This window comes from Argentina anserina, chromosome 7 (genome assembly GCF_933775445.1).
Source record: "Argentina anserina chromosome 7, drPotAnse1.1, whole genome shotgun sequence".
NCBI classification, from domain to species: Eukaryota; Viridiplantae; Streptophyta; class Magnoliopsida; order Rosales; family Rosaceae; genus Argentina; species Argentina anserina.
In genome coordinates, this window is record NC_065878.1 from 8,931,080 (window position 1) to 8,955,057 (window position 23,978).

At 37.0% G+C, this 23,978-nt stretch overlaps 3 protein-coding genes across 4 annotated transcripts; 2 read left to right on the forward strand and 1 right to left on the reverse strand.

Annotated features, from left to right (window-relative positions):
* On the forward strand, positions 1-1,350 carry LOC126802338 (E3 ubiquitin-protein ligase PUB23-like). Its single transcript, XM_050529953.1, has one exon. The coding sequence runs from the start codon at positions 34-36 to the stop codon at positions 1,273-1,275; it is 1,242 nt and encodes a 413-aa protein (XP_050385910.1). The 5' UTR covers positions 1-33; the 3' UTR covers positions 1,276-1,350.
* A 1,298-nt stretch (positions 1,351-2,648) lies between these two features.
* On the reverse strand, positions 2,649-11,258 carry LOC126802339 (3-hydroxyisobutyryl-CoA hydrolase 1-like). 2 transcript variants are annotated; one of them, XM_050529955.1, is made up of 15 exons: positions 11,123-11,258; positions 10,953-11,036; positions 9,748-9,816; positions 7,699-7,762; positions 7,423-7,437; positions 7,133-7,197; positions 6,950-7,033; positions 6,654-6,738; positions 6,193-6,278; positions 5,390-5,511; positions 4,862-4,922; positions 4,573-4,671; positions 3,552-3,653; positions 3,415-3,456; positions 2,649-3,191 (listed from the first exon to the last, which is right to left on the reverse strand). In XM_050529955.1, the coding sequence occupies exons 1-15, from the start codon at positions 11,159-11,161 to the stop codon at positions 3,054-3,056; spliced, it is 1,155 nt and encodes a 384-aa protein (XP_050385912.1). In that variant the 5' UTR covers positions 11,162-11,258; the 3' UTR covers positions 2,649-3,053. The 2 variants fall into 2 exon arrangements, with proteins under 2 accessions (XP_050385912.1, XP_050385911.1); XM_050529954.1 differs by lacking the exon at positions 7,423-7,437 and having other exon boundaries at positions 7,133-7,212.
* Positions 11,259-11,968: 710 nt separating this feature from the next.
* Positions 11,969-21,178, forward strand: LOC126802332 (uncharacterized). Its single transcript, XM_050529947.1, is given in 19 exon segments — positions 11,969-12,490; positions 12,607-12,779; positions 13,956-14,063; positions 14,933-15,103; positions 15,191-15,745; positions 15,983-16,057; positions 16,182-16,310; positions 16,389-16,463; positions 16,547-16,756; positions 16,974-17,126; positions 17,223-17,437; positions 17,598-17,715; positions 17,793-17,925; positions 17,999-18,194; positions 18,272-18,377; positions 18,461-18,601; positions 18,683-18,806; positions 18,957-19,070; positions 20,488-21,178. Coding segments are annotated over 19 exon segments (3,525 nt in total). The 5' UTR covers positions 11,969-12,132; the 3' UTR covers positions 20,859-21,178.
* The last annotated feature ends 2,800 nt before the right edge of the window (positions 21,179-23,978 follow it).

Genomic DNA, 23,978 nt, shown 5'->3' on the forward strand with positions numbered 1-23,978 from the left:
CTCATCCCTGATTACTTCCTCAGTTTCAAATCCATGGCAATAGATTTTCCTCCATACCATTTCAGATGCCCCATTTCCATGGAGCTCATGAAGGAACCTGTTACCATCTCCACCGGCGTCACGTACGAACGTGTCAACATCGAGAAATGGTTCTTCACATACAAGAAGAAGACATGTCCGGCCACAATGCAAATAATCGAAGATTTCGACACCATACCAAATCACATTCTCAAGAGGCTCATTCTTGCATGGCAAACCCAAGGGGATCCTAAATCATCTTCGTCTGAGTTATCGAGTTCGCCTTCGGATAAACATGAGGATATTGAAGATCTTCTCAGTACAATCATGTCGTCCCCATTCAAGGTCAGTTCCTTAAAGAAACTTCGTTCCATCATCGACATGGGCGAGGAGACGAAAAATGACTTCATCAGGTCTAATGGAGTGGAAGTTCTTGTTCAAATACTTGAACAAATACTTACAGAGAACTCGGATCTCGTAACCTTTCGGGCTTGCGAGGAAGCTCTTTGTATTCTTCACCAATTTCCTATCTCGGAGGAAGAAGGTGATACTTTTAAGTTGCTGTCAAAACAAGATTCTACCAGATCAATGGCAATCATGCTACAGCGCGGGAGCGCTGAAGCACGCCTTCACACCATTACCATTTTCAAGAAGATGGCAAAAACCAATTACGACTGGAACTTTGTGATACAAGATCAAGGTATGGATTTCTTCAAATCCTTGTTGGAACTTGTTTCGGACGAAATATGCAGCAAAGCAAGCTCTTGTGCCTTGGAAGTGTTGATAGAAATCTTGAGAGCATCAAAGAAAAACAAGTTGAGGGCAATTGAAGCAGGTGCAGTTTGTGTCCTAATAGAGCTATTGCCGGAGTCCAGCAGATCCAGATGTGAGAAAATGTTGCAAGTTATCAAGTTACTATGTGAATGTGCTGAGGGGAGGCTTGCCCTGGTGGAACATGGCATGAGCATTGTCGCGATTTCGAAGAAGATGTTGCACGTCTCCAATGTTGCCACCAAGATTGGGGTGAAGATTATGTGGTTGGTTTGTAATTTTCACCCGACGGAGAAAGTACTGGATGATATGATGATTTATGGATCGGTGAAGAAGCTTCTTGCACTGTTGCATATGGATGGCAGGTCGTCGACGAGGGATAAGGTTGTGAAGATCTTCAAGATGCATGGAAATACATGGAAACGGTACCCTTGCTACCCTTGTGATTTGAAGGGCTACTTGGGATATGTCAATGAAAATTGCTAGGTTTAGGGTTTTTTTTTTCTTTTTAATTTTGTACTAAATTTTCAAATACAGCAAGCAGTAGACAATTTTGTGGACAAGTTTGAACTGGTAACTGGTGTTGGAAACATTCTACCATTTTCATATTGATTTAAATATGTTCTGATAATCTCAATTTGTTGATTTTCATGTTGATTGTGTTGATTTGATCACATGAAAACATGTGCTTCTAGATTTGCTTCCAACCTTATTTTACCAAGCAATTTCTAGATGGACCTCCTAATTGCGGATTAAAGCGACCCTCATTCTAACTTTCTAATTAAGATTTTTTTTTTCCGCTACTCTCTGTGTATTGTTCGTAAGTTGTTCATCCCAGCCATGGCTAGCGCGCTCCATATAAGCAATATAAAAAACAACTTAAATTTTGAAATATGCAATGAGAAATGGAACATCGGAACCTTGAAGAAGTTGGTGTTGCGAATCGGTTAGCTATGTGAATGATTATCCGGCCAGGTGCGGCTGTTTACGTTTATTCAGTCGAGTGCGATCGCACTAAACTTGCTCTTAAACCCTCGAGTTAGAAGGATTGTCGACTAAATAAGGGTGAGTACTGCATCACTTACATCTTATTGACTAGTTTGATTTGTTCTGTATGTATGGCATTGTGGGTCTATTGTGAAGTTGAAAATCACGTACATGAAAGGTCCATTTCTCCTAGTAAATCAAATATCGTTTATGGTTGTTAAGGTTTAGGGTTTATGGTTCAGAAGATATTGGTACTTATATTTTGGTCAAATATATAGTGGAGCTAGCATGTGTATCGTTTCTCTTTGTATATTTCACGATATTGTTGAACGTACTTGCTAGTTGCTACCATATGTGAATGCTATAGTTGAACTCTTGCAGGTCTGACCAAAGAACTTATCAACTTGATTATGAGATCTATTTGTCCGATCTAACTTCACCTCTCTTGCAAGTAGGTCAACTATACAGTTTTTCTTTTTCATATCTTTCTTTCTGAGTTTCAAATTGTAATTCTAAGGGCAAGTTAAACTCGATCGTGCAGATGCATGAGCGCACGTCGTTTCGATTTTAGCATTGCTGTTCTTCGTCGTGATACACTCGTATTTATAAAATTAGTCAATAGTATGGAATAAATATACCTCTCCACCATGCCGGATAATGTTTGAAGCTGGAGACCCTTTCTCCCAGCATTTATAAACGTAGCTTAAAGAAGTCTTCCTTCGAGTCCCACGCATTGTGGATGACTGCAACCACAACAAGGCTTCCCATATTTCATACCCAACTGGCCAACATTTCCCTTGCCGTGCAATCACCGGCACAGATAATCTCAAGCAATACCAGCCTTGATAATGATTTATGTCGACATTATGAACTTTGTTGGTTACCGACCTTTTACTATTTCCAAACACTAATTTTATGACAAAAATACAAATGTCAACTATACTTGTCTGTCAATAACTTTCACACTACAAATAAGTACCAAGTCTTCTGGGATAAGAGCTTTTGTATTTATACAGGCCAAACTTGAGGTCGTCAACTGTGATATAGTTTGCAAATGTCAATTTATATGCTTAAAGTTCAACTGAAACACGTATTTATTTCACTAGACTAGTGGCCCAAGGGACAGAAATGTAATGTTGCCGACACCTTAGACTTGATATTGCTATTTGGTACATGCAATAACGTGGTGTTGAAATACGTGCCTGCTGAGATGAGAACTGGAGTTAAGTAGCCTGCACAAGTTGGAATGTTTGAGATGTGTGGAAACACCCAGATACTCAAAGCTTCGCAATGGCAGTTACAGGCAAGTTGGATATTGCAGGGAGCTTTAACTCTTCCCATTCTTCATCATCTAATTTAGAGAAATACTGCTCGACCATATGATCGTTGATGAGCTCCAATGTAGAAGGCTCCCACTAAATGAAAAAGGCAGTGGAGGAAGAAAACACAATTTAATGACTTGTTGTAAAATACATCAAAATATATTTATAGAAAATGCACAGATATACTAAGGATGTCATTCTCCTACTAAGACATTCTGGAATCTTAAACTTTGAATGATGAATCTGTATGGATTCCACCTGAGGAATCATAAATTCTGCAATGTCAGGGATTGCATGTGGGTTAAGTCATCACTACCTTTGGGTTTCTATCCTTGTCCAACAATATAGCTCTGCAACCCTGCACTTACAAGCAAAGATTCATATATGAAGCTATATAATAATCCAGGCAACAGAATATACAATATACGTATATAATATATTGCTAAGCTCAACCTCTCTGAAATCTTTGCTGACTTCTCCGCGCAAGACATGAGAAACCATTCTATATTCACGAACAAGGCATTGACCAACTCCCTGAAGCCTTCCTTCTCTAATCTGAAAAGTGCAATATGAACCATTAATGTGAAGCCACGATTTTGTTGAAATTAAAGAGCTATTTGTGGGGCAAACGATGCAATAGCTTGAAATGCCATGTCAGATGAACCCATCAGAAACGGAACAGACCGATCAATCTGTTTGGTAGGCATTTCTCTTTATATTCAAAAAGAAGTCAGGTCTCCCCAAAATTCATGAATACTTCTTAATAATATTCGTCACGTCAACAATAAGGATATAATGGTGTTATCAAGAACATTTATGGCTACATTCTAACATAAATTTTTAGGGTTCATATGGTTAGCATGGTATTAAACCTTTGGTTTCAAGAGATCCTAGCCCAAAACCTCCAATTCCTTCTACTTCTCTATTGGTTTTTAAGGTGATCTTGAATTTACGGTATAGTGTTTCATATAACAACTAATAGCTGGAGGGCATTTATGGAACGAGGTAACTATTTCTTGCTAAAGAAGAATAAATAGATATACCTAAATTTTTGATATAAGCTATTTTATCCCAAGTGTTTCAGGTGTTAATGTAGACCCTTGAAGATTTGGACTAGGGTGGATCCCCAATGTAGACACATGGTTGATCAATCAAGCATCCTAGTTTGAAATATTATCACTCAGTACAAAACATTAGCAATTCAATGCAATTACATTGTTTAGACAATTACTACAATGCAACCCAATACCAAATGCCTTGTGCATGTAATCTAGCTCTTCTGCTATGCATGAAAATCAAAACAAAAACATTCTGTTTCATTAGCAGAAGTTGTCATACCATGTCTCTTAGACTACCATTAAAGTTTTCAAGTTTTAGGGATTGCAGTTTTGTCATAAATGCTTTAAACACACAAACTACTAATAATATTTTGGTAATGAACAAATCAATTGTAAACATAAAGCTTGAAACATACTGATCTCAAAGAAATCTTCAAACTCATTGGTGATGCTTTTTTCAGAGATTGAATTGTTGTTGATAACCAAGCATCTGCCCTCTTTGCAGCCTCCTCCTCCTTAATAGCAAGTAAGGCGTTATCAGAGCATTTTGTCAACATTTTATCAATGGCCAAGTAGAAATCACTTAAAAGAGAAGTACTCAAGTAGAAATATAAAGAACTAATAAAGTAAAAACTTAAAAGAGAAACATTAGCACAGAATATCAAACTAACACTTTCAATATTTCAAATCCAAACATCTACTTACAAGGGCAGATAAAATATCTTCCACTGTTCTTCTAGAAAAGCACTTGTCAATAACATCCATCCTGTACCAAATAGAAGTAGAGACTTCGACATTAACAGCAAATAGTCATTTCAATGACCTGACCTAACTAAAAGGCTCCTTATTTCTTAACATGCAACGGATATATTGAACTTGAAACAGGAATGGAATTATTGAACTTGAATCACTAGCGTATAGATGTAGTTACTGTCCTTGACATACATACAAACAATTAATTTCAAGACACGTAGCACTTAAGAAATTTGCTTCAAATTTTGATGTTAAGCATACTGTGATCTCTAGAAACAAAGCCTGTCCCAGAATTACAGCTATATATATGGCTATATGAACATGTGTGTTCCATTGGCAAATATACTGTATGCAGAATAGAAGTTGTGCAGATCAGCAACATTAATAAGATACAAGTCTTGAGCTACCAGTGCAATTGAAATAAAGTCCAAATAGTACAAGAACAAACCCCAAAAGGAGTGATTGGCAAAAAAAACTAACCGGTGATAAGCACTTTTTTCTTTTAGAGCTGCTTGCTGTGAGTACTGATCCAAAATCACTTGTATAGTTGCACACTCACTTGAATCTACCTTGCATAGAGCTGCTTCTAGCAAAGACAGACTCTGTTGATCAATCAAACGCATAAGAATTACTCAAAAAAGTAACAAACTAAGTTACTTGGGGGTAAATTGATTATTTATTCAGATAGTTTAATGAAGTTCACCATGAAATTATATAAAAATGGATTGTCAGGTTATCGTGAGATACATTTTAGGACTTAAGTTTTGCATACATGATACATGGCACTATAGAGATACTATCAATCAATGTAGCTTAACATTTATCTACTTTTGAACCTCGTATTAGCTCCTTCAACATGTGGAATTGTAGATAGAGTCAATCATCCACATTTTGTACATAGTGATGAAAACATATATGAAATACCATAAATTATACTTTTTATAAAAGGCTGTCCTTATCTCAATCTGACTGTATGTATATTTATAACTTGAAGTAAGACATGTTTATCAAATAAATAAACAAAAGTAACACTCACTGATCTAAAAATAATAATAAGCATAATATAATAACACTTATGCACTGCATACTTCTTAGTGAGAAATACCCAAGTTTGACGTGTATTGCAATTCTGCAATATTGGCATTTAAAAGCTAAAGAGGGAGCAAATTCCTACTGATGCTAATTATAATACTGAGTGGGCAAACAGCATTAGTCCTTAAACAAACAGTTTATCTTGCACCATCATTGGATTAGATAAAACCCAAACATAGTTGGTGGTATACCATTGAGGGAACAAAGTGAGTTGCAAGACCACAAGCAAGCATTTCAGCACCATCCAATCTGGTACCTGTAAGACCAACATACTCCCCTGCATGTATTGCAAAAGAATATGAATAGGATATCATAGCAGCCACCAAAAATAGCACAAACGCTGCATTATTAAGTCACCAAATTGAAGTCTGATATGACTAAGCAGTGATACTTGTAAGTTATTTTCTGTGAATTGACTATTTAATCATCAATTAACTTACAAGAAAAAAGGGTTCTTTAAGAGAGAGAAGATGCAAAGTAAATAAGGTATCCACTAAGTTTGGATTTTACAGCGACGAATCAAGCAACCAAAGTAAAATAGACACATTTACCAACCAGAAACTATAAGAAAATAAACAACAGCTCTCCAATTTTAACCAAGAAAGTGATTTCTTTGAGAGCACAAGTAAAACAAAGATACAACAAACATTACCAAAGAATCCAGGAAGCCTGGACAAATAATAAGAGGCACCTACATCTGGAAAAAGTCCAAGAGCTGTTTCTGGCATTGCAAAAAGCTGCAAAAACCATAATAAGAATAAGCTCTGTATGAGCCAGAACTTAGAATGACAGATTGACTCAGCCTTGTAATTCCTTTATATGATGCAGCAAATAATCAAGATATATTCTAAGTGTAAATCCTGAACTGCATACCACAATAGCACTGAGGAATGGAAAATAAAACTTAATAATTTCAATTATAGGATTAAAAAGTTAAAATAAACCTACCGAATTCTCAGTTGCAACACGGAATCTACCATGGATAGAAGCACCAGCCCCACCTCCCATGACAATTCCATTCAGAAGTGAAACCTTCAATGGAAATACACATCAACGGTAAGAATATCGGTTCTACCACTGGTCATAGTACAATTGATCAAAAAACTACACTTGTAAATTGAACTAAATCACCTGTGGTTTACTGTATGTTGCCAGTAAGTAGTTTAAAGTAAACTCCTTTCGGAAAAAATTTGCACCTATTCTCCAATTTCCTATGTAACACAATTCAGCAACTCACTGGTATCAGATAAATAAGCAGTCAACACTTTCATAAGACTCAGCAGGTTCCTAATGAAAGGGTTAGCTAACATAACTTGTATGACCAGAAGGAAAAAAAAAAAGTTGAAACTTGACACACTGCATCTGAGGTAGCTTTTTAGTTTTTGTTTGGACTTTGGACCGAGTAAATAACAACTGTGCACCTAATCTCCAATTTCCTATGTAACACAATTCAGCAACTCACTGGTATCAAATAAATAAGCAGTCAACACTTTCATAAGACTCAGCAGGTTCCTAATGAAAGGGTTAGCTAACATAACTTGTATGACCAGAAGGAAAAAAAAAAAGTTGAAACTTGACACACTGCATCTGAGGTAGCTTTTTAGTTTTTGTTTGGACTTTGGACCGAGTAAATAACAACTGTGTTGCAATTCTTTTTTGTAAAGAAAGAAAGACAAGAAAAGATAAAGAACTCCTACCTTCATTAATATCACGAACCACAGCCGCTACATCACCGCCAGCACAGAAGGCTCTTCCTTTTCCCTAGAAACATAGATGGCACACAGAATTATGCACATTCCATTATCAATTCATCCAACACACATTGCTAATCTTCCAGCAAAAATTGTATGCCAGACCAAAACATGAACTAATGCAGTTAAAAACATAATAACATACTGGCACTGCCACGTTATGACATCACAAAGTAGCTTAAATATGTAGTCATGACTCTGGATTGACCCAAAAACAATCCCAATTGACATTAGTGGATACATGTCCAAGCTTCATCATGCTTATTGTATGCCAAACTAAAACATGAATTAGTGCAAATCGTAATGGCGTACTCCCCACTATCACCGTTTTCGCAGACTTGAAATGTAGTGCTTATAAGTTATGACATCACAAAGTAACTTCAATATTTACTCACGACTCTCAACTGACCCAAAAAAATCCCATTTGACATTAGTGGATACATGTTCAGGCTTGGGAGATGACACAGAAGAAAGAATTATATGCAAGTCACCAACCTCACAAAGGGAGCAAGATTGGAACAATTATATGTAAGTCACCAACCTCACCAAGGGGAAAACATGGTAACTTTCAAGAAATGCTCGAGTCTGACAGAAATGGTAGTACTGTTAGACATCTGTTTCATAATGATTGGAGTAACTGATAAAGAATTGTTTGGTTGAGTTGAAACATTGATAACAGTTGTGATTCTGGGTTAGTAATGCAGAAGTTCATATTCAGCAGTAATCTAGTTGTAGTGAATCGGTCAACAAGTTAGTCAGAGAAACAGAACAAGCACAGCAAACCAAGAGAAACAACCACAAAGAAAAGAACACATGAACACAGATTTAAGGTGGTTCAGCAAATAGCTTTGCCTACATCCACCGGACAGAAACACACTTCCACTATATTAATAATGGGTACACAAGAAAGACTAAGAAAACAAGGACTCTCTTCTCTTCATATCTTTCTCCTCTCTGCCCTCTCTCACCCTCTAACCGAGAATGGAACACACTATGCTCTTTGTCTCTGTGATGCCTAAACCTAGAGCATAACCCCTCCTTATATAGTCATAAGGACAAACATGTTTCCTCACCAAATAGGAATCCTATTCCTAATAGTGGTAGGCTATAAAGCCTCCTCCTTCTACAAGTAAACCATCATCAATAAGGATTCCCTATCCTTACCGGAACACCATACTCTAAGAAACCATCTTAGGAAAAACACATGGGCTGGAAACCCAACACTAGTCAATATTGAAGACAAAATATTATTATAAAAACAATATCTTCTTTAATTTATTTCTTTTAAAAGAAACATCAGAGAGAGAGAGAGAGAGAGAGAGAGAGAGAGAGAGAGCCAGAGACAAGAGACAGATGAAGAATGGATAAGTAATCCAAGGGGCAAATGCTGTCGCTGAGAATGAAATGCAAACACCAGCAACCAGAAAGAAGCCATTCTAGAAGGCTTACCTCACAACAGTTGACATATCTTTCATAATAGAAATACAGTCCCTACTCCCTAAAACTCACAGTAACCTTAGCCACCAAATAATAAAACTATGGGTTTCTCCCCCATGTGCGCTCAAACTTTTGTCTCCTTTTCAGTTTCTCTTGGGGCTGTAAATCATAGGTTTTCCCGCTAATCTTGTATTACCTTGTCCCAGTCAAGCCCACTAAACTTATTACCTTGTTTCGGTCAATTCCACTAGAGTTAACAAAGCTGATCTTACAGAAGTGAGGTAACCAATATTTTTAAACTAAAATCTTGACTATTCATCAACTAACACAACGCCTATAAGCTTGAAATGCAAGTCAAAGTGAGCACAGATCACTAGTTATTTAAAGTTAATGCTAAAAGCCGTGAAATATTCCACCAGTAATATGACCAATGTTTCAGAATAGAAATGATTTTCAACAAGCTTTTTTGTTTCTCTTTCAAACAGGTTATTTTTATCTGAAGATCTGGACCAAAGCAGTTAAAAATTATAAATGAAACTAGCAAATGGAGTAAAGTACCTTGAGAATCACCAACTTGACATTAGCATCCCCCTCATATGTAAGGAAAAGTTCCAATAGTCGAGAAATCTACAAAAACAAACAACCAAGAAAAATTTGACCAAATTCTCTCAAACTGAAAAACCCTTATCTTCCTCTAAAAAGCAGATTGGGTCTAGTTATAAAAAAAAAACATTATGCTAAACAAAAAGGAAATATACGATACAGTAAAAAGCTCAAGATAAATCATGCTTTTAAAAGATCTATCTGGAATCTTCAAGGTTTTCTTATATGAGGTAGACCTTTTAAACACGATGATTAAAATCTTAACAAATTAGAAACTCATCAACAGAACATAATAGGTGCACAGGTATACCCTACGGATGAAGTGATGGAATGTTTTTTTCAAAGGGCGCGCTTTAGCATAGCTCTATCTTCCTCACTTCGCATGGTGCACTTCTTAGCAAAGACTCACCATCAAATTTTATCTATGATACACAGACCACTTCAAATATAGAATATTGACAATTGCCGATGGGTATTGGAAGCTGTGGCCTCTTTCAGAACCTAAGATCTCTAGGAGGCAGGAAATATTCACAAATAGTTTCATTACGTACCCCATACCACATGGGAGAAAACCTGCCCATTCAGATAAACCCTCCTTGGTGTTGACAATCAATAATCTTCAAAAAAGATTCGATACATCCCAACTTGTTGTCATAAAAGTGACAAGAACATATAAACCACTTATTCATATAGTCCTATATCGCCCCTCTGGGTAAACCCACTAGTTTCCATCTCTCTTTAAACTTAAGCAGTCATACCACACTCTGTGTCGCGTGTATGTTTTGGACAATTCAGAAACGAAGTAAAAGCAGAACATTTCGACAAGGAGAAAGAAGCAGAATTTAAATCCACACAACTATTCTGTTGTTGGCGGCTTTTGAAAAAATTCTTAAACTTCAACCCTAAACTTTCTGATTATCTTAAATCCCATTAAACTGTTAAACTGTATGCTAATCTCTTTTATTTAACTAATGCCTTGCATTTTCCGTAAGCTAATTGATACGGTTCAAGAACATACAATGCCAAGCTAAGTAAAAAACAACAGTATGAATATAACTAATAAAAGCATACGAACCAAAGGAAACCAACAACACTGTAACTCAGAAAATGATACGAGAAAGTAATACAGTAAAACAACTGGGAGTCATTGGGCATCATACCATTTCATAGTTAAGGGCATTGAGTTGCCGAGTTCTGTTCAACGTCAATATCCTCGAACAGAATTCCTCTTCAACCAAAACGACCTATCAGACAGCGACAACAAACCAAAAAAGCTTCAGAATCTAAACATAGGATCGAGTTTCGGTTAGATTCAGAGAATTGGCATTACCGAATCGTCGTCGCGTGGGGTTGAGTTTTGAGAAGCCATGGCTGATGGGATTGGAGTGGAGAGGTTTGGATAAGATGAGCGGTGGTGGAGTTGGAGACGGAACTTGTAATTAGGCCTTGAGCGCCGTCACTTTCAGTCTGTGCTACTCATTTGAGAGAGAGAAGAGATATATATGGCTTTGGAAGAGTGATCCTCTGTCCCTCCGTAACACCCAGTCTTTCTTTGTACCCTAGTTAAATATTTGACATGTGTACCTCCCAACCCCGACATGCGAGATGTCAAAATGGATTCACCGGAAGATCATAATTGCCAATTTGCTACCCTAAAATATACCTTAATGTCAATTTGCTACTTTAGATTTTATTTCTGCAAATTTGATACTCTAGCTTTACAAAACATGCCAATTTATTTATTTACTAACACTAAGCCCTAAATTCTAAAGTATTAATTTTGCTAATTTACTAACCTTAAGCAAAATTTACTACTTTAGGATTTTCAAGATTGACCAATTTGTTTATTTGGATTTTCAAATCTAATATTTATTAAGGAGAACTGAAAATTTCATATGACAAAATGATGACAAAATAGTTAATTTTAAAAATATAGGGTAACAAATTAGCAAAATTAATACTTTAGATATCAAATTGGTTAATTATGAAGACTTAGGGTAGTAAATTGGCAGAAATAAAAGTTATGATAACAAATTGACACTGAGCTGAATCGTACCAAATTAGCTATTATTCCCAAAAAGAATTCTGATATCAAAACTTCAAAACGACGACGCTTTGATCTTTGGGCGTGTTCCCGTTGTGTAATGTGGGAGGAGGACACCGAGACTAGAGCAGAGCAAAGCACCGCCTTCCTTCACCAGAAGATCTCTCTCTCTCTCTCTCTCTCTCTCATCACCACCCTCCGATCTCATCCTCCTCCTCCGATTGCATTTCCGTCTCTAATGCCGTCGTCATTGTTGCCGTGTTGAAGATCGGAGACGACGAAGGGGAGGGGTAGCGATGGACGTGGAGAAGTCGTCGCTGTGCAATTGCGTGGTCAACTTCCTCCTCGAAGAGAACTACTGCCTCACGGCGTTCGAGCTCCTCCACGAGCTTCTCGACGACGGCCGTGACGATCAGGCCATCCGCCTCAAGACCTTCTTCTCCGACCACTCCCAATTCCCGCCCGATCAAATCTCCAAGTTCAACACTCTCCGCGTCGCCGATCCTTAGAGCTTGCTCCACGAGAAAGAATCCGTCGAAGAAAAACTAGCAATCACGGAGTACGAGCTCCGGTTGGCGCAGGAGGACATCTCGAAACTCAAGGTGGAGGTGGAGAAGAAGGAAGCCGATGATTCACCTGCAACTCAATCCGCCGGTAGTAATCTCTTCTTGATTTTATATTCTCTAACATTACATTGATGCTTGATGAAATCGGAATCGGAATCGAAAGGTGTTGATTGTGTAATGATTGGTTGAAATTGAACTATGCAGAGTCGAATGCGGGTGGAAATAATGGACAGCAATGTCACCGGCAGAAGACAGATGTGTCCTTCTCGGATTTAGGTCCATTGAAGGATAATGAGCGCCGAGACCTCAACTGTGCTGTCAAGGAGTATTTGCTTACAGCAGGCTACCGGCTTACGGCATTGACGTTTTTCGAAGAGGTATTTTATTGAGATGACTGCTTTATTTATGCCACCACATGTTTATTGGATCAACTTTAGTAGACTAAACTGATTGAATTTGTTGCTGTATGTTGTGTTGTCGTTGGCATCGGAGAAAATATAATGTAGAGCAGAGCTATAAAACCAGTGATGTAGCTGTTGTAATTTCGAAATTTATGGAATAGAAACTAGAGGGAGGCTTGTTGAGGGGAAAGGCACCAAGGAGTTCAAGAAAACTCAACTTTGACTGTTCCAGTTTAATTGTACTTACACTCATTAAACAAGATTCCCTCGAAGTACCTAAATTCAGTGTATTTATACTAGACTAAAATCCATACTTTTGGCGTATTTGTTCATATGTCCAGATACTGTGGACTTTTAGAGTATCAATGAGGACATCATTTTTGAAAAAAATAGGTATCGGCGTAGTCTTGACCTTCCAAATAGGGTATTTCTTTTTAAGGTCTGGCTATTGCATCAAGACATCTTACAGTGTAATTCTTTTTGTGAATGTACATAATTCATCTTGCTAGTATGCGTATTATGTCAATGTTTTCAAGTGACAAATAAGATTCTAGCGATTTTGTCAGAGAGGAAGAGCATCCAAAAGTTTATAATGTTTGGTCAAAGTTTTTGATAATTCATCGCTTATCAATTTATGATGGCTAGTTATGAGAATCCTGTAGAATACTAGCAAGTTGCATTATCTACTATAGGTGGTAAGCTGTACACCCCCCAAACACCACTGCTACATCTACTGTACAATCCACACTGGCTTTACTGTTGATTTGTTATTATCCTCATTTTGGTTGAACATTATTAGTTTATCAAGTGACTAATTCGTATGTCATTTGTTGAAACTGCTTCCAGTTACAGTTCTTTGATAATAGATTATTTTCTAGTCGATTAAAGTTATTAAAAAAGCAGTCTTAATTTCTGACGAATAGAATAAATCAAATATCTTTAGAAGTTTTTCAATACGATTTAGCTTCGTATGTTTAAGGCCATAATGATTTGCATTTGAAACCCATTACATTTGATAAACCTTTTTATCAGGTGACATTGGTACTTTTGGCAGTTTTTTTTTGGTGTGTGACTGAGCTTAACATTTTATTTTACCTTGTTTAACTAATCTTAACAGTCTTCTTCCTTGCCCTCTAATTACTTTCTCCCCAGGTCACAGACCAGAATCTAGATGTTTGGCAAAACTTACCTGCATGTGTACCAGATGCCCTGCGACATTATTATTATCAGTATCTCTCATCCACTACAGAGGCTGCTGAGGTATTTTTCAAAACATGTTATCTAGCATGTAGGCAGGTTGCTAAAATTCTTGATAACCCACTTACATTTCAGGGGTATGTGGCTTGTAATTTATATGCTTTCGGCCTCGGGAGCACAAGGCTCAGTTATTGAAATATGAGTTTGGTTGTTATATTTGGTGAAAGAATCTGTCACTTATATTCTCCCTTTCCCATACTTTTTGGAGAAAGTCTTCAAGTTTTCCGTTTGTTTCTGCTTTTCTGCTTCTGGCTGTGGCATGTCACATGTTTTTTGCACCAAGGGAGCACATATGTATAATATATTGACTTCCCAAGATTGATGTGGTGGGTGGTGTGGCAAATACACCCATTCCCTCCTATTTGATTGTGTTTAAAGTGTGCAGGCATGCAGCATTCAGAAATTAAGAAATCCTTTGTTGGTGTTTGCTTTTCTTTCCTCACCTTTTTATTGCCCTTATCAATAAAATATATCATACAATGGACTAAAAAGGAGCACTACATAATCAAAACTGCCTGAAAAATTAATTGCATCTAACAAGGCTTTATTATTGAAATATGGTAATGAAAAACTAATTGCATCTAAACAATCTGAAAATCTTAAACTATTTTTGGCCTTATTCTTCGCTTTGCAATTGCTTCAAACCTTGTTATCGAACTTATGTGTGGTCAATCAAAGTACATTAAATGCTTGCTGTTTCTCGACTGTAGTTAGAAGTCACATTGCTTATGCTTTATGATAGCTAGTTAGCTACTACATCTATTGTATACATATATATACACACAGCTATTTTTTTCTTTTGTTTTTGTATTTAGTTACTTCTTATGTGTCTATCCTAAAGTTATTATAAATAAAGATTTATATCCATGCAGGAGAAAATTTCCATGCTCCGGAAAAATGAGTCGTTGTTGGAAGAAAATGAGAAGCTCAATTATGAAAAGCTGTGTTTGGTTAAAAATAAAGATATGGCTAAAGGACAAATAAGTGCACTTAACAAATCATTGGAGTCTCTTCAGAAGGACCTTAAAGACAAAGAGAACCTTGTAAGTGTCCTTACTACTCTGCAATCTGCTTACTAATATGCTGTTCAATCAAGACATTTAAGGAACAATAACTCACCTTTAATTCAGGTCCAAGATTTGAAGCAGTCCGTAGAGCACCAAAGAAAGGAACTCAATGATTGTAGAGCTGAAGTCACTGCTTTGAAAATGCGCATTGAAGGATCTCGTTTGGGAAGAAACATGGTAGCCACTGATATTGATCATGTGCAATCCCTGGCATTGGAAAAATACAAAGAAGAGGTGAAATCACTGCAGATGGAACTAGAAATTTTACGATCCAATATTGCAAATGCTCCTGATTATGTAGATGTCACCCAAGCTGGGAGAGGGTCTATGCAGATGGAAGAAAAGGTTGTAGTCATGGATGAGGAGAAAAGTATAATACAGCATTCAGTTGATGCTATAACAAAAATTGTGGAAAAAGCTGATCAATCACTAGATGCTGTTGACAACCTAATTATACCTAAGGATGTGTCAGAAGAAGATTCAGTAAATCCTTCTAATGGTAGTAGTGCCTTGATAAATGGTGAAACTGTCTCCAAACAAAATGTTGAACCATCTGCATCTGGCATGTTGCATCTAACAACAGAGGATCATAGTGCTGAAACTATTTCAGAGAAAAGGGCAAGTTTCTTATACTTATTCTCGTGTCTTTTCACGCATCAATATTTTTCTTTTCTTTTGCCAAGATTAGGTGGAGATATGTAAGGGCTGATTCTTTTGAAGTTAACACCGAGACACCCCATTTTCTCTTATTTTTGGATGGGCCGAGTCTAATTATCATATCTTCAATAAATTGAATTTAAACCTTTGGTACCTTGCTGTTTCCTACATGTAATTTTTATCTTTATACTTTGACAGGCTCTAGAGACCATTCAGATCCTTGCTGATGCCTTACCAAAGATTGTTCCTTATGTTCTAATCAACCACCGTGAGGTTTATACATAATTTTTTATGACAATATAATATATTGTTGTAGCTATATACATATATCTAGATATCACTCTTGATGAAATTTATCATTAGTTTGTTTTTGACTGATCTGGTGTTGTGATCGCAGGAGCTACTTCCTCTGATCATGTGTGCTATTGAGCGCCATCCAGAGAGCAGTACTCGAGATTCCTTGACCCACACATTGTTTAATCTAATCAAACGTCCAGATGAGCAGCAAAGAAGAATTATAATGGATGTAGGACATTCTAAGTGCTTCTTGTTCTATGGCTTGAATATTATTTTAATCTTTACTAAATTTAGCCATGCATTTCAGGCATGCGTCAGCCTTGCTCAGAATGTAGGAGAGATGAAAACAGAAACAGAATTGCTTCCTCAATGTTGGGAGCAAGTAAGTTTGGGATTCAATTTTGTAGGGAATTTGGAACCATTCAGTCTATTTTAGTAAATTTATCTTTTGTTTCTTGGTTACAGATAAATCATACATATGAGGAACGCAGGTTGCTAGTTGCTTAATCATGTGGAGAGTTAGCAGAATTTGTTCGGCCTGAGATCCGTGATTCTCTTATCTTGTCTATTGTTCAACAACTCATAGAAGATTCTGCAACTGTTGTCCGGGAGGCTGCTGTACATAATCTTGCATTGCTGCTTCCACTCTTTCCAAATATGGACAAATATTTCAAGGTCAGCCCCACTAATATGCTTCAGAGGCTCTTATGGAGAGGAATTCTGACTTGACAGAAATGGCTACAATGTAAGCTCTAGAACAGGCTTAACACATGGTCTAGGGAATGGAGACTAACCTCTTTATCATAGTATTGATGATTGACAAGAAAGACAAATGCATGAAGTAAAACACAAAAAGTGTGTCCAATTTTATACTACATCACTGTATTTGTAGGTTGAGGAATTGATGTTCCAATTGGTCTGTGATCCTTCTGGAGTGGTGGTGGAAACTACACTGAAAGAATTAGTCCCTGCAGTACTCAAATGGGGTAACAAATTAGACCATGTTTTGAGAGCTCTCCTCTCTCATATATTGAGCTCTGCTGAGGTATGCTAGAACTCTATTTAAATGATTTGCGTTTTTTTTGTTCATTCACTTTATTTGATAGGACACTGTTCTATTTACATCTTTGTGATATTGCAGCGCTGTCCTCCACTTTCAGGGGTTGAGGGGTCTGTGGAGTCGCATTTTCGTGTGTTAGGAGAACGAGAACGCTGGAATGTTGATGTTTTATTACGAATGCTACTGGAAATGCTTCCCTCTGTGCACCAGAAAGCAATTGAGATGTCCCCATTGTCTTCTGATCCTGAAACAACTGGAAAAATATTTTCTACACCTTTCCTTGAATTGTATGCTGGGTAAGCTTTATTTTTTTTTCTTTTTTTTTTTTGGTCAATGTATTTTTTTTCATTTTATTTTTTAAATTTTATTGAGGCTTTTGGTTTCAGACAATGTAACCTAACTAGCAAAGGTTGATTTTTTTATATCTGCTGATGATAAATTTTATCATGTGGGTAGGGGACATGTTCAATTGCCTGCTTTCGAGTGGTTGCATGTTGATTGCTTACCCGATTTAATACAGCTTGCCTGCTTGCTACCTCCAAAAGAAGATACTTTGCGAAATCGAATCACCAGGGTACTTTTTCCATAATTGCTGGTTTCTGTTGCTTATTTAAGTGGTTCTTATGCCTAATCTAGATGTTCCTGATGCAGTTTTTGTTGGCTGTATCTGAACACTACGGGGATTCTTATTTGACGCATATAATGCTGCCTATATTCTTTGTAGCCATTGGGGAAGAGGCTCAGTTGACATATTTTCCAGCAGCAAGCCATTCCAAAATTGAAGGTAGTAAGAAACAACATTTTCTGAAATGCATTCACATTTTTGTGTCAATTTTAATCGTTGCTGCATAAAACAGGTTTGATGCCAAGGACTGCTGTGGCTAAGAGACTGGCTACTATGTGCATCCTACCTCTTCTCTTGGCTGGAGTTTTGGGTGACCCGAGCAAGCATGAACAATTAGTGGAGTACTTGAGAAAGCTATTAGTTGAAGGTGTGGGGAATCAGTCGTCAAAGTGCAATACTGAGATTGTTGATGCTGTCCGCTTCTTATGGTTGGTAAAGTAACAACCTTATTAAACTTATTTGTTACATCGTATTGTGTTGTTGATGGGCTGCTCTGCTAATGCAGCACATTTGAGATTCATCATGGAATGATATTTAATATACTCTGGGAAATGGTTGTCAGCTCCAACATAGATATGAAAATCAATGCGGCCAATCTGCTGAAAGTTATTGTAAGTATAGCCATTCTTTGAGCATCCTCATCTTTATTTTTCTGACCTCCAACCAATTAATTAATTGACTTTGCTGATCATAGGTTCCATATATTGACGCAAAAGTTGCATCTACTAATATATTGCCTGCCCTAGTAACTCTGGGCTCCGACCAGAACCTGAGTGTGAAGTATGCAAGCATAGTTGCCTTTAGAGCTGTCGCCCAACATTTTAAAAATGATATGGTTTGCATTTTGTTCCTTCTGTTGGGTATCTTAATGGAACAGTGTATGTATATCCTGCTGATCAGATTTGGTTTTTACCAGATTGTCGATAAGATACGTGTTCAGATGGATGCTTTTCTCGAGGATGGATCCCATGAAGCTACCATTGCTGTGGTTCATGCATTAGTAGTTGCTGTGCCTCATGCAACAGATAGGCTTAAAGATTATATCCTCAACATACAGCCCGGAGAAATTATTATATTTTCTTTTAAAGAGCATGTTCCAGATATTGTCACAAATTATTTACTTGATTGTACTGTTATTTTAGACCACTGCCAAGTTGTTGAAGAATTCGGTTTTCTTTAACAATATATACATCTTTTGTCCAAGATCTTTCACCTTACAGGCACCCTACCTGCTAGTGACATGATGCGTCGTCGTGAGAGAGCAAATGCATTTTGTGAAGCGATCCGTGCTTTAGATGCAACAGGTATGCATCTTCTATATGCTAACATGTTTTTTAGCCAAACCACATGTGAAGAAGTCCTAAGATGGGATTGATTTCTCTATGGCATTTTTTTCCCCTCATTTGTTATTGATATTCCTCTCCTTGAGGTCCTTTCATTCCATAGCATATCATTTATGATGCAGGAAAGGGTAGTATAAGAGAGAAAGAGAGAGGTTTAGAAGGGAGAAAGGGAATGAGGGAGGTCAGGGGAGAGATAACAAGGCACAGCCTTCAAAAGATACTTTTTAATTCATTCCAATCTACCCTGAAAGTATAATAGATAATCATACTTATAAGCTTCAAAGACGACTCTTAGACTCCTACAATACCATAGAACTGTAACTGCTAACTTATTAATTATAAGACATCTAAAGACTCTTAAAACTCTAGACTCAGAATTATTCTTGTAACTGAAAATGAACTCATTAACTTGACAAGACCCTTAAACTACCATGGAGACTTTCTTTTGCACCAGAAAAGGTTGGGCTTAGCTTTAGGCTTCCAAATAGGATATTTATTTTCCAGCCAGCTAAAGGCTGCTTCATCGATTTCCCAATAAAATGTTTCTCCATTCTGATGACTAAATGGTTAACAGTTCTCATATTTGAAAATGTTCTTGTGCATTTATCAAATTGATGAAATCCACACCTTTAAGTATATACTTGGTAAGAATTGATCCCCTAGACAGATGAGAAGATGCATGCTTATCTTAGCTTTTCAAAGGTCACATGCTGAAACCATTTGAAAAATTGGGCATTCGGGAATCAGGGGAAAACTTGATGTCATAGATACTGGCAAGAATTTTAATGATTTTCTGTGATATAACTGGAACATCAATCATTTATGCCCACTAGGTTTTTGTTTGTATTTTGTAGTACATTTTCTTGTCCAATTCCTGACATTATGTCCCTACAATATTTTGTTACCAACAATTACTCAAGTGTGTCAATTGTTTTGTTGGTTGTTCCAGATGGTTGACCAAAACCTTTTTTTCCGTGACACAAATGAGTTTTCCTCAATGATGAACTTTGAGTATATGGACATATACCAGATACTCCAAGTATGAAATCAAAAGCTAAGTCTATTATTCGACTAGTTTATTTGTCCTATAATAATAATTGATTTAAGATACTAGCTTTTGCAGAACCTATGAAGCAAGCAAATTTGTGTTTAGGCTCCTAGGCTTTCGTTTTTGAGATGGCAATGACCCCATAAGTTATTAAAACATGTTTCTTAGTTTTGAGTTAATTATTAAAAAAAGTGTTGTGGCATACTATTATAGATTTATAGTGACTGCGGTTTGTATTGCTTTCTCTGTTATTTAGAAAGAAAAGTAAATGTAAATTAATATGCGCTCGTCTCTTACAATGTGTTAATGATTCAAGTGTTTAATGTACAGATATTTCAGCAACCAGTGTACGTGACTACCTCCTACCTACCATACAGAACTTATTGAAAGACTCGGATGCACTGGATCCAGTACACAAGGAAGCCCTAGAAATAATAATGAAGGAAAGATCTGGTGGAACTTTTGAGACCATCAGTAAGGTGATGGGTGCTGGACTTGCCTCCTCTGTGACTAGTTTCTTTGGTGAAGATGGGTTATTGGGAAAGAAAGTTAATGTTGAGCCACTTCCAGAGCCAGTTGAATCCTCGAAGTCTGCACCACCGCCACCAGCAGAGGATACTAGATTACAGCGCATTATGAGGGGAAACTTCACTGACATGCTCAGAGGCAAAGTAAAGGGCCAAGACGAAACTCAGAACTAGTAAATATCGAGTTTCTCTAGTGTTGGCTGATGGGCCAGAAAACATTCTGCATCTCATTCAGGTGGAGATGGTTCACAAGTCCGTCAAAGTTGTGATCTGACAGATGCAAGAGAATTCTGTTAAACTTCCTGTTTGTTTCCTCATGGACAAAAACAAAATTAAATAGGCTTAATAATGGAATACCTAACATGCATTATTGTTCTGATCGTATAGTATTAAAATTTTTGGACTGGTGAACAAACCGGATTCCAAATTATACTAATATAGTGTTTCGAATCATTTTGTTTGAAAGAGTGTCTTCGTCTTTGAACGGTTTGGCACTAGTTCATTCCCCAGCTTTCCTCAAGTTTATATGTAATGAACTAGGAAAGGTGTTTCTACTAAACTTTCAGATACATCAAGCAGTAGAAAATTTTGTGGACAAGTTTAAACTGGTAATTGGTGTTGGAAACATTCTACGTACTAAGCATACTAGAAGATGATAGTGGAGCTACATGGTTCAGGACTGAAGCAGAGAAGTTTATACCTGAGAGGCTCATGGGCATAGATCTTCGGGGAAACCACTTTGAGCTCCTTCCATTTGGCTTTGGACGAAGGCGTTGCCCTGGAATTCAACTAGGCCTAACGGTTGTCCAGTTAGTGCTGGCACAGCTTGTGCATTGCTTTGATTGGGAACTTTCAGATAACATGTCGCCGGATAACATGTTGGCTATTCCATCATATCGCCTTCACAAAAGATCACAGTGTTGTAATGACTTGTTTTCCTCGTAGCAGGATTGTTCTAATGTTCTGTTTTTCTATTCTATGTGACCACTGCTGTAGCATCTTGTGTTTACTTTCTTTTGTACAAGAGAAAACCAGAAATTAAATAATATAATTTAGTTCATTTGAATTTAGGAGGCCTATATTTTCCTTTGTTAAATGATGTTAATCGTTATGCTTATTGCTGAGTTTTTGCTCCCACTGTAAATTGATTTTGTTAGATAAATACTTTAAACTATTATCAGAATAAAGGTTTGAATCTTTTTGGTACAGGCGGTACAGCAAGGGAGAATGTGCAGTGCATTTTGGAGTGAGAAGGTGGTTTGGGACACTTGAGTTGCCGGCTGAGGTGAATCTCCCACTACTCTTTGTTACGAAAATTTTCTTCTTCGATGACTTTTTTTTTTCTAACTTTTACTCGTCTCCATTAACTTGATTTTAGCGTTTTGAAATTCATTACTCTGTTTCAGGAAAATCAAAGAGAATTCTATAGAAGTAAAATGAGTTTTGGGACTTTTCAAAAATGAATATATGCAGGACTATAGGAGTTCTGTAGAAAGCTCCATGCTAGAACCATAGAGGAGTTGATATCATATGATTAACTTTATGTTTTAGCCTTAACAGCAGTTCTAGACTGCTGCAAATTGACAATAGATGGATATGTCTGATATGCCTGTCTAAATCCAGGTTGAGTCAATCCTCCAAGTTTCCTTTTAGAACAACCGAGATAGTTATGCAACAGGTGATTAGTTGAATCCTGAACCAACCAACCGGCATCAAAATCTGCCTTAGTACACCAAACTCTTGTCTCTGTTCATTTAGGACGACAGTATTGAAATTAGCGCAAGGTGATATCATAATCAACTTTAGGTTGTACACCTCGCATTAAAAGCAGCACCTGATTTCTAGGGATCGTCCGAAGAGAACAGGTAATTGAAGTGGTGGTGATCAAGTGAAAGAACTTCATTTTGGCATAAGCAGTAGTTAACTAGCTAGCACTCTGTACTCTGTAGGTCTTTCCATCTAATGCTGTCTTCATTCCTACGCAGCCAAGAGACCAATTGTTGTCATGTCTTTAAGATCGGGAGAATCTATGTTCTGGATGTTAGTGTTTTCCAAAATTTGACAGACAGCTCACTTGTTCTTCTAAACTAATGGAGTATCTATGAACTTGAAAAACAAGTACAAGGAGATCCTGTGTAAACTCAAGTTCTTGTACCATTCTAGTTATTTTTAGTTCATTAGCGAGTGGTTCGTTTGTTGGATGAAGTTGCATGATTGATTTAAAGATTATATGTCACAATATCAAATTTCGTTAATGTAGGTAGGCAAGTGCATGACCTTCATATACAAAGACGAGATATCAGTCTCTTCTTCCGAAATTAACAAAAGGCACCAGACGAAATCAAAAAAGCAATGGTGCATCAGGTACCTTGCCAAATGCCAATGCCATCGACTTGCGTACTGTTGAATTTAATCTTCCTTTGTCACAATCTGGATGCTATTCTTGACGTGCACGCCTACACCTTTTACTATGAACGAAGATGATTCCAGAGAAAATGTTTGCTGTAAGCTTGTTAGACTCTATCTGACAGATTCGAAAGAAAAGCGAAAACTTAGAAAATTAGATATGTTACACGACCTCCTCAATATACAAATGGGGGCTTGAAAGTTACAGTTTGTGTGGCTAAGCATATTATACTGTAATTGATCCTTAACATACAAATGGAATTATAAAAATTTATCTGATGCTTATATAAATCTGCACTCTGCAGGTACATATTTACCACCATACCAGATATTCCCTCCATATATTTTCAGTTTGGGTGTACTTAATTTCTCTTTTACTGATATATATTTTACATATAATAAATTATATGTTTGACTTATTATTGGTCACATTATTATAAAAATTTGGTTCTTTAATTTTTCTATTCATCTTCAACATTATTTAGTGGAATACATATGTCATGGCTGCAGCTTACGTACACCAGAGGTAAACATAGCTTGTAAAGGAAATGTTATTAGGGGCTTATTCTCTGGTGATTGAAGAAGAAAAGTGCGGTCCAATATATCAAACTTTATGAAAGTAAACTGGAGATAGATGATTGATTCCAAAGCTGGTGAGTCCGTTAAGATAACAAGATAACTTGAATGAGTGGCAAGACAGATTCCACTGTACGTAAAGTTTGCAATGCCAAAAAGAGACCAGTTGGGGCCGGATTGCTCCACCTTTCAGCATTATCTTCACCGTTCACAATATTACATTATTGGATGTAGAATCTTTGCATGTATAAGAGCTTTTGTTTTCCATCCGTAAGAAGATTGAGTTCACAAATTTGAAAGAAACAGAGGGAG